Source organism: Talpa europaea (assembly GCF_964194135.1).
Source record: "Talpa europaea genome assembly, chromosome: 8".
In the NCBI taxonomy this organism is placed as follows: Eukaryota; Metazoa; Chordata; class Mammalia; order Eulipotyphla; family Talpidae; genus Talpa; species Talpa europaea.
In genome coordinates this window covers 118,992,699-119,003,021 of record NC_140075.1, presented here as the reverse complement: position 1 = coordinate 119,003,021, position 10,323 = coordinate 118,992,699, and the positions used below count along the sequence as shown (strand labels likewise).

The following is a 10,323-nucleotide window of genomic DNA, read 5'->3' as shown; positions in this document are numbered from 1 at the left end:
AGCTGGCCCAGGGAAGGGCACACTGGGGCCTCTGGAAGTGAGGGGCCCGCATTGGTCACCTCTGGGAGCTCCGTGACCGGAAGGTGGCCTGTCCCTCCCGCAGGGCCTGTCCAGTCCCGGGTGGGGGTTGGGGGGCTGATGTCCTGCTCTGGGCCAAGGAGGGCAGAGGCCCTGGATAGAGGCAGCCTGATCCCAGGGGGAAGGGCCCCCCGGCAGCAGACACAGCGCTGTGACTTCCAGGTCCGGACGCAGACCCCGAATCCTGGGTGCGGAGGACGGGGCCTTCCCAGGCCAGACGGGAGTGGGAGGCTGCGAACAGAGCCGGCTGCTGTCACAGCTCCCACGCTCCTTCCCGGCGAGGCCCTGCCCGGCACCGCCCGCAGAGCACCCCCCACCCCCAGCCCACGCGCCGACACAGCACCACGCTCGTGGAGGGTCTTGGCCGCTCGTCTTTATTTCTCATTCTTCTTGGAACAACTTTGGATATGCCACAGCTGTGTTTTGGGGTGGCCCCTGTGAGACGCTGGCGTGTCAGCTGCACTGTGGAGCCCGCGTGGCTCATGTGGGCTCCATGGCCAAGGGAGGAAGGGCCTCAGTCGTCAGACCCGCACAGCCAGCCCCCCATGGCTGAGCCGGCAGCACCCAGCAAGGCGTTGGATGAGGCAGAGAGCCCCGCAGCCCCTGGGGAGAGGAGAGGTGTGAGCAGAAGGGAACAGGAGACCCCAAGTTACGGTCTCAGGAGTGGAGTTAAGTTACCTGGCCCCCAGGAAGCCCAAGAACCCACAAATGCCCACAGGTGACTCCCTGCTCTGCTCCCTGCACCCCTGTATCTGCTGAGGGGACAGGCTGCTGCAGGAGCTCCCCAAAGAGCGGCATCCACTCTGCGGGGAGCCCCCTGGGACAGGCGCACCTGCGGGAGACGGCTGCTGCCTCGCCTTCCCCGGAGAGGCTGAGCCCCCAGAGGGCAGGACCTGCCCAGAAGTTCTGGGTTTTGTCCAGAAGGCGACCTCCCTGCTCACCCGGGCCCAGACACCCACACCTCCCCGCCGGGCCAGGTTTGGGTGGGGGCCGGGGACGCCGAAGACAGGGCCGGGGGGCACAGGTGGGCCTCCCTCTCCTTCTGCTGCCAGGACACTGACCTGCGGACTGCAGAGTGGCCACCAGGCTGCCGGCCGCCACGCCGCCCCCGTTGGCGATGGCCGCGGCTGACATCATCTTGGCCGCCACAGAGCCGGCGGCGATTCCTGCCCCCGTGAAGCCCGCGGCGCCCAGCAGAACGGGTGCAGCCACCACCGCCGCAACTGTGGAGAAAAGAACCTGTAGGTTGACCCAGTGGAACAGACAGCCCCTCATGTGCCTGACACCGATGGGGTCGGGGTGGGGTTCTTCCAGGCTCTGTGAGGACGGAGCCCGGGCACAGGACGGCTGTGGACCTGGGAACCTCCACTAGGTGGGCACCACGAGAAGCTAGACCCCAATGCCCCTTCCCTGCCCCTATTTTCCTGGGACACCGGAGAGCTCCCCTCTCCTCCCTGGGCCTCAGGGCCCCTGGTGACAAATACATGCAGCTGAGGAAGCAGAGCCCCCCACCCCCAAGCCCCCTGTAAGCACAGAAGGGTCCTGCCCCAAACATAGGGGGACAGCAGAGAACACCAGAGCGCCTCCCTGTGCAGGTGGTGGGTGGGGCCGCCCTCTGCCCCCAGGCCCTGCTGCAGCAGGTGGGGTCCCCAGGGCGCCCTCCCTCTCCGGAGCAGGGCAGTCTTGCTCCATGGGGGCGCCATGGAAGGTTCCGTCTCTGCACGGTCCAGCGTGGCGGCTACATGGGCTGTGAGCACTTGGCATGTGGCCAGGTGACAGCAGTGAGTTCTCTCCTGGAGCTCTGCCGAATTGGCGCTGAATTGGGGACCCTGGTCTACACTCCAGCTGGGAACTCCGAGTTCAGTGGATGAGTTTCCAGGGTTTGCAAGGCAGTTCTGAGAAGCGGCAGCTCAGGGCCCAAGCAGATGGGATTTGAGCTCCTTCCCAAAGAGACTCACCTCCTCCAATCACGTATCCAAAGATATCTGTGGAAAAAAGAACACCCGTGAACACTGCCACATCACGCCCTCTGCATCCCAGATCCTGCCCACCGTGGGGAGGGTTCTCTCCATGGAATCAGAAGGGAGAATCTCCCTGCCTGAACTCATCCTGTTTTCCAGAGAAGTCTGACACACTAAGAATGTGGAGTGGATGAAGAACAGTCAAAGACCATGTGGTTTTCCACAGACTCATAATGCATTGATAGTGTTAGTGTTCTTTCAAAATTTTATTTTTACTGCAAGAAAAGCATGTTCCTTTTTTTTTTTTTTTTAAAGATTTCTTTATTTATTTATACAAGCACTGAGTATAGTCAGAAGCGCGGGAGGGTGAGAGGATTCACCAGAGCCAGAGCGGGGAGCAGAACAGGCAGACCAAAGAAATACACTGCTGAGGGGAGCAGCGGGCGGCAGGAGAGGTCATGATATTCCTATTTCTGATGAAATAAGTGAAACTTTGTGTTCTCTCCCTCTTTTCTATCCTCATCCCAGAACACAGGCTGCAGTGACAGCCCCGGCGCTCCAGGCTCACCTACTGTAGGGTCAGGTAAAAGCATCAGGCTTTTCTGCCCTCCCGCCATTAGGCTAGATGACGGATCCTTGCGGTCCCGAATGCATGCCTGATGGCGGCACCTGGAGTAGGGTGTGGGCATAGGTAGACGGGATTCACCTGGGCTACAACTGGGCTTTTAAGGGCGGCGTCACGGGGACGCCAGCAGAAGGGAAGCAGAGAACCAAGGAAGGAGAGAAGCAGAGAGAACGCGAGAGAAGGCGGGAGAGCCCAGACAGAGTGAAGACTTGCTGAGGACTGGGAGGCTGGCAGGTCCCCCCAGCACCCCTGCCTGCTGTGTGCCTGGGAAATCCCAATAAAAGCCTGCAAAAGCCAGTGAGGGCTCCAGGACTATGACTCCTCCCTTACCCTAGTCTGCTGGATCAGAAAACCGCCCTGTGCCCCATCCTGCCTTTACACCTACATATCACCCTCTGTGCGAGGCACCCCTAGTTGCCCCCAGACCTCACCCTGCCTCATCTTAGTGTCCTGAGTGAGGCCAGAGCCCTGGCAGCACCAGGCAGAGACACCTGGACGATGTGAAAAGTCTGGCGGGAACCAGAGTTACTAGGGCGAAAAGGCATCTGGTAGGAAGCCCACCCAGGGGCGAGAATGAGGACCTGCTGATCCCATCAGAAAACAACTGTTCCTCGTTACCTGCTAGCCGGTTTCCCTCTCCCCATCCTATAAAAACCTGCCTTCCCCTGACAGTAGGCCCCGCTCACCGACCCCCTCCTTGGGTCCGTGAAGTTCGCCCGGTGTAGGGTCAGGAATGGACACGGAGCAGGTTTTCTGTGACCCAGCAGACCGGGTAAAGGAGGAGTCAGAGTCTTCGGTGGGTTTTGCAGGCTTTTCATTGGGATTTACCTAATACAAAGCAGACAGGGGGGCTGGGGGGCCGGGAGGCTGGCAGGCCTCCCAGCCCCCAGCAAGTCTTCACTCTGTCTGGGCTTTCTGGCCTTCTCCGGTGGTCTCTGCTTCTCTGCTCTTCCGTTTGTTCTGCTTCTTCTCGGCTTCTGCTGGCGTCCCCGTGACGCCGCCCTTAAAAGCCCAGTCTCAGCCCAGGTGAATCCCATCTCCCTAGGCCCACACCCCGCTCCAGGTGCCGCCAGCAGGCATGCATTTGGGACCACTAGGTTCCGTCTAACGGCAGGAGGGCAGGAAAGCCTGATGTTTTACCTTTCTCTACACCTGGGGACGCAATAAAGCCCCCTTATAAAGGTATTCAGTTGTCCTCGTCTTTCCCTGCCGAACCTTTCACCACGCAGAATGGCTCAGGCCCAGGTTTGGGCTGAAGGCTGGTTGCGTCTTTCCAGGAGGTCACGTTATAACCCGCCACACGGCCCTCCCTCATCCACGTGCTCCCCACCCTACTCACCATCAGCTTCCACACCCACTGAGCACAAGTGCCCTCCCAGCCCTGCCCCTCCTGCTGCGCCCTGGGGCTCCTCCATCCCCTCCCATCTCTGTTCTCACCACACCCTCTCCAAGGGCACCCAGACCTCACACCTTCCTCTGCCCTTCAGCCTCCTCCCACCTGCCCTCACTTCCCATTTCTCTAAGGAAATGAAGGCAACCTGGGGAGACCTTCCGGGGAGCCCACCCCAGGCTTATCCTCCCCTGCCCCTGCCCCTCGCTCCCCGGCCCTCCTGCTTCTGCACTGACAGGCGCCTGCTCTGCCCACGCGGCTCGGCCCCGCTGCTCCCTGCTCACACCGTGGCTCCTGCCCGCTCCCCCTGGCTTCTGCCCACCACCGTCTCCCTGTCCTTGGAGACCACTCTGCCTCCCACCTGACCCACCACCCGCCTCCAGAGTGAAGGCGCCTCCCCCCACACCCCGTCCCCTTCCGCCCACCGCCCGGCTCTCTGCTCCTCGGGGCCAAGCTCCTGGCGCTAGTTCAGGCAGGGGCAGTAGCAGGGTGGTTGGGCACCCACACCCCAGAGCTGTGGGACCCCGAGCACCAATCCACCTGCCCTGGTCCCCCTCAGTGTGCAAGGCGACGTCAGTGTGCCCCTCACAGGTGAGGGGACTTGTTGGAAGAACAGGATGTGAGTAAGAACTCAGGGCACGTGCACAGGCCCCGTCACCGCCTCTTCTCCCTGCAGACCACGACCGCCCTCCCTGTCCTTGTCCTCATGAAAGGGGCTCACCAAGACCCCACAACCCTGCGAAGCCCTTCGGAGCACCCCGCTCAGTCTTCCCCTTACTCGCTCTCGGCTGACCTGACACGGGGGTGACTCCTCTTCCTCAAGGCCGCTCTGTCGTGGGTGACCTTCTGTCTCCCAAAGACACGCTCAGTCCTCAGCCTGCTTCAATGAATGCGACCTCATTGGCTAATAGCGTCTTTCCAGAGGCAGTTAGCATTAAGTGGGGATGACAATGCTGACATGGGGGGCCCGAGTCCCCCCACAGGACCGCTGTCCTATTCCCAAGGGGGAAAGGGATTGGAGGCCCAAAGACACCCGGGAGACAAGGAAGACAGAGGGCAGTGATGTCACCACCAGCCAGAGAACAGCCAGGACGCCGGCAGCCCCCGGGAACTAGAAACAGCACAGCACAGGCTCTCCCCTGGGGCCTCCTGGGGAGCAGCCCCTCTGAGCCCACAGTCCAGAGCCCAAGGGCTTTAACAAAGGGCCAGTGGTCTGGCTTGTGAGTCCCTCCCCAAGCTCCCTGCTGTGCTTGGCCCCTGGGCACTGAGTGGAAGCCATTTCCTGTGCCCTGATGCTGACCACTTAGCAGCCAGCGGAAACCAGCCAAGGGAACCACAAGTGACCTGGAGCAGGAAGGCCTGGGCAGGGTGCTCTCATGCAGGCAGGCGCACTGGCCAGCCCAGCAGCACTTGCCTTGCCTGCAGGCCCAGCGGGAGGGCGTGTCCTCCACCCAGAGCAGGAAGCTGTCTGCTCTGAGCCTGCCCTGCAACAAGCAACAAGGCCGCCAATCAGGAGCAGGAGCACTGGGGAGCAGCCAGGAGATGTGGTCAGCTCCCTGCACTCTGGCCTCCTCCAGCGCTCTGGCTTCCTACAGCCCCTCCCAATCCTCTTCCCACCCTGAAGAGCAAGAGTCCCTGCTCTGGGTCTCTGTAGTTCCTTGTATTTGGCCACATTAAATGAGCATGTCCCTGTTGCCTGAGCACGGGCAGCCCCGCTTCAGAGTGGACACTGCACGGCCCGCCCAGAGCCTGGGATGAGACCTGGCCTGGAGGCTCCCAGGGGCAGGGGGTGGAGCCCAACCTGAGAATCGAAACTTGCCCAGGCCTGCGGGCTGCAGCCAGCAGCTCAGGGTGTGGCCACTGGACTCTCACTGGCAACCAGCCCGCCGAGCCTGTGCCCCTGCCTGACCGGGAGCTGAGCCTGCAGGGCTTGGGGAAGAGGCCAGGAGGGGTGAAGGGCCTGCGCACTTATACTGATGTGCCCTGGTGCTGGGCCCCCAGAGTGGGCCAATCCTCCCTCTGCTGCCCTTAGATCAACAAGGCAAGGGAGACCCAGAGAGGGCAGCTGATGGGTCTGGGTCACCAGCCCGTTGGGGGGCAGACCTGGGACCCGCAGCGCGGTTCCTCCTGTCCTAAAGCATCATTTGCTCACCCATCTCCAGGGTACATGCACCCCTTTTCTGACAGGAAGGTACCTACTGATTCTATCAGGGATGTGTCCTCAATACCAACAACCCAGACGGTTGAGCAGCACTGGGGGTGGTTGAGGTCTGTGGATTTGCAAGCCCAGGAACCAGTTACCTGCCATTGTCTTCAAGTGGGTTGTAGGATGACCGGGAAGGGCGTCCTCACCTGGAAAACAAGCAGAGGGGATCACATGGATGGTCAGTTGCAGGACCATGGAGCCCAGGAGGGGCCATGCCAGCCTGCAGATTTTCTCCAATGCCTGGGTAATCCCAAGAAATTGGAGTCCAGGCATGAACTCAGAGAAAACTTCCCTCACTGAAGCAAGACTGGAGCTGGGAACGGAGGCCCAAGCTTCCTTCTCCCCTGGGAACAAAACCTCACTCTGTGGTGGAGGGCAGGAAACCCTGGACCCCTAGAACACAGGGGAATTCACGGTAACTGGCAAGAAAATGAAAGAAACTGACTCCAAAGGAGAGGCCAAACTTCCTGGACCCCTAGAGAGACCCGGGCAAGGCTATGGTGAAAAACCCCCTTCCCAGGTCCAAGCACAAAGGGCACACCTAGACCGAGATTGGGGAAGCCCCAGAGAACTCCATGGCCCCCGCCCCTCCCCACTGCAGGGGAGGTGAGCAGGTGAGAGCAGCACAGGTGTACACCATGGGTGGAGCAGGTATGCAGGTAACCCGCCGGTATGCACCTGGGAAACAGAAGTGTGACTGAGGAGGGACCAGCAGGTTTGAAAATGGCTCTGCAGGGAAGGTAACCATAACAACCACACAGCTCAAACCCAGCTCCGCCCCATGAGACTGATCCTGGAGTGCAGGCGACTCCCCAGGATAAACATGGCTGTATCTTATAGGGAGCAAAGACCTGAAACCCCAAAAGGGGTCTGTTTTGTCAGAGGTTCATTTCAAGGGTGGCTGTCTCTGAAGGTGGGGTGCCGGTTCCTTTGCTAAGGACAGGCAGGTAAGTGTCTGTAAGGGCAGGTATTGGGAACTTACCATTCTCCTGATCTGCCCAGCATGCTGGGTCTCCATGCCAACTGTACTCTCACCTGCTGTGAGGGCTCACCTGCCTACTGCCCTAAGCCAGCCCCCTGCTCTCCTGCAGGGCCTCCCCCCACACCCCCCCCCCACCGCCAGACAACTGCAAAGCAGGTTGGAGGTGTCAGTGTGGGTACCCCACCCAGTAGTAGATGGGCATTGGGGGATAAATCTCCCTCAGGTGGGCAGCCCTGGGGCCTGTCCACAGTCCCATGGAGGTCCCCCGGGGGCTGGAGCCTCAGTTTCTAGGGACAAACCCCCTCTTGAATTTGGGTCCTTCTCAGTTCCTGCCTTTCCTTCTCTCCCCTTCCCTTGTTGAGGCTCCTGAGGACACCTCCCCAATAAGTCACTTGCTCATTGCTTACAATCCTTGTGTTGGGGCCTTTGCCTAAGAAATATCCCTTTCCCTATCTGTTCTCGGGAGCCCACAGGGCTGAGCCTGAGAAAGCACAGAACCAGCCTATCAGATAGTTCTGGGCACCTGCTCTTTAGGCCTGAGCCATGTACTTCCTTAAGATGAGGCTCAACAGGGGCTCCAGTCTGTGCCAGGAAGACCCACCTGTCAGGCCCGAGACAGGCCCAGACCTGCGGGAATCCCAGCAGAGAACACAGCTCAGCTTTGGGGTGACCCATCCAGCTGCCCAGGCCTGGCTGAGTGCCAAGGGCATTGGAGGGTAAATCAGTGCTGGACAGTCTCTAAGTCAGTGCAACGTGTCAGGAAAGCCAGCAGCCTCTTCAGTTGGAAAAATGTTCCTTCTTGGTTGCCTTTTCCTCTAGAAAATGCCTGTTTACCAAAGACACACAAAGTCTGGGTGGAGGAGGAGGGAACTGTTCCCCTGCCCACTCCTGGCCCTGCATCAATTTGAAATTGTTTGATTGATCAGGGAAGTCATTTTAATCCTTGAACTCTGGCCAGTAGCTGGAGGAGGCAGGCGGAGAAAGCAGTGGCAGGGAGCTGACTAGGGCTGAAATTCTCTGGGAAGCACCCACAAAGTGGGCCAGTGTCCTCTGCCGGCAGGAAGCCCATTCTTTATAGCAGCAGGCCCCGCCACCTGTGTGGGTTTCATGGGACGGCGGCGGCCATGTTGTGACCACAGAAATCGGAGCGGGACGCCTCTGTGTTTTCAGCCTCCTGGCCCAGTGCTTTGAGAAGTGCCCTGTGGGTGTTTAGGCTGACACGGGGGTGTCAGGAAGCTGCTTGAGAGCTCAGGAGGAAGGAGGGAGGGCACTGGGAGACAGACATTCTTCTCTCCTCCCCAGCCCAGGTGCTGCAGGAGTCATGGCACCTGTGAGCACCTGGCCAGGTCCCCAATACCCCTCACCGCCCGGCTGCCTCCACCCTCCGTGCTTCCGATCATCTCAGAGTGGCTGTGCTTCCCATCATCTCAGAGTGGCTGCGGCAGCCCCTTTTGGGCCCCTTTGTTCTCTCAGGGGGGAGGAAGCTGCTCTTGTCAGGAGCTCAGTGTTCCTGGGGGTGCAGGGCAAGCCAGTGGGGGAATGAAGGGAGAGGGCCAGTGACAAGGGGGGCTCGTCTACTTCTCTTTCCTGTCCAAGCTGCAGAGATGTTCATGACTGAGCAGCCTGGGACTGGCTCTGCGCGCTTGGGGCCCATGCTGGGGTCTGGCTGGGCCTTTCATGGGACTCGTCCCAGGCTGAGAATGTGGGGATTTCTTTTCTTGGGTTGGATGATTCCAAAGAATAACCTCCCTTGCTCAGTCTACATGGTAAAACCAGGTTGCCAGTGTGAACAAAACATCACCATTAAAGGGTACCTCTCCCTGGCTTCAAGTCAGGGGTGCAAGCCGAAGAATTCAGGCAGAAATGGACTGGCCAGGTCAAGCAGGGTCCTGGCCAACCAGACTCCCAGGAAGATAAACAGATGGGGGAATTGTGACTCAGCCCTCTTCTCCTCCAGGCACAGATGAAATCAGAGAGATGCTTTAACCCCTCACCTGCTGGACTCTAGAAAAGCTTTTCCTGGCACATGCTCTAAAATGCTCTTAGGGAGCCTCAGCATCCCCACCGTTTTCCCAGGCTGTAGGGGGCTAGCGTCCTGGGGCCTGATTTTCTTGTAAACTCGCTAAGTTTTGCTTGCCTCCGTGTAGTAAAGGCAATGCCAGGGTCCCGGTGCCTGGGATAAAGCCAGAGCCGGAGCTAGAGCCGGAGCTATACCCGGAGCCTGAAGGCTGCTTTCTGTTTGCAAAGCATGTGCTTCATTTATTGCTGACTCATCCACCTTGTCAGCCCCACAACTGAAGTCACTGCACCCCAACACTGAGTCAGGATGCCCTGAGTTCCTGCTCTCATGGACTTGCCTCATTAATACAGGAAGAGATTAGGGAAGCATTTTACAGCTGATCAATAAATGGGAAGTGACTCACGAAGGTCAACGTTTCCCTGCCAGGGCTGGAGGGGAGGCTGTGAGGGCTCTCACTGGGCTCCTCCTCCGTTTGTCGCTTCCCTCAGCCTCTCCGGACCATACCTGCCTGTAGGACTAAAGGAAAGTGCAGCAAGGACAGGTTCCTAGTTCCAGAGTCCCTGAGCTGGGGCAGTTGGGAGCCAGAGTCCCTTCCTTCGGGAAGCCCCTGTCCGCTTATCACAGTGCCCCCAGGAGAAACAAAAGAACAGTCTGTGGCTTCCCAGAGCTCACTGAGCACAGCTCCCTACCCGCCTCCCAGCTGGGGCTGCAGGAAGAAGCAGCCCCAGCCCACCCCGCACCGCCATCTTACCAGGAGAAGCAGAGTCTGAATGTGGAAGCGACCCGGCAGTCTCGCCTGTGGTCTGATCCTGTTGTCTGCGGAGCCAGGCTAAAGCAGCTGCAGCAGAGTGACGCACCGCCCCCCAGCGCTGCAGGCAGACCGTGGGATAAGTTTCATTTCCTTAAGAAACGAAACTGTTCTCTTTTGGGGCATAAATAGAAAACTCCGTTGCAAAGATTGTTTCTCAGTTACTTCCTGGACTCCAAGAGCTCAGCCAGGTGCCAACCTTTCTCTGCTGCTATTACAGCCAACAGGGGAACAAACCAGGCTCACACCTGCG

General features: G+C 59.4%; 1 protein-coding gene across 1 annotated transcript; it reads right to left on the bottom strand.

The window, feature by feature from the left end:
• Positions 1-440: 440 nt before the first annotated feature.
• On the bottom strand, positions 441-10,092 carry LOC311175069 (interferon alpha-inducible protein 27-like protein 2A). The gene is made up of 5 exons (XM_084239964.1): positions 10,014-10,092; positions 6,356-6,406; positions 2,037-2,063; positions 1,140-1,301; positions 441-681 (listed from the first exon to the last, which is right to left on the bottom strand). Exons 2-5 carry the CDS (start codon positions 6,360-6,362, stop codon positions 593-595), a joined length of 285 nt encoding a protein of 94 aa, XP_084096090.1. The 5' UTR covers positions 6,363-6,406; positions 10,014-10,092; the 3' UTR covers positions 441-592.
• Positions 10,093-10,323: the final 231 nt, after the last annotated feature.

Bases quoted from the DNA above. Each gene is read 5' to 3' on its own strand.
- LOC311175069 (XM_084239964.1), bottom strand. The intron at 1,302-2,036 runs GTGAGTCTCTTT...TTTTCTCCACAG, and splicing joins TGGATACGTGATTGGAGGAG to TTGCGGCGGTGGTGGCTGCA. The intron at 682-1,139 runs GTCAGTGTCCTG...TCCTCTCCCCAG, and splicing joins GGCCACTCTGCAGTCCGCAG to GGGCTGCGGGGCTCTCTGCC.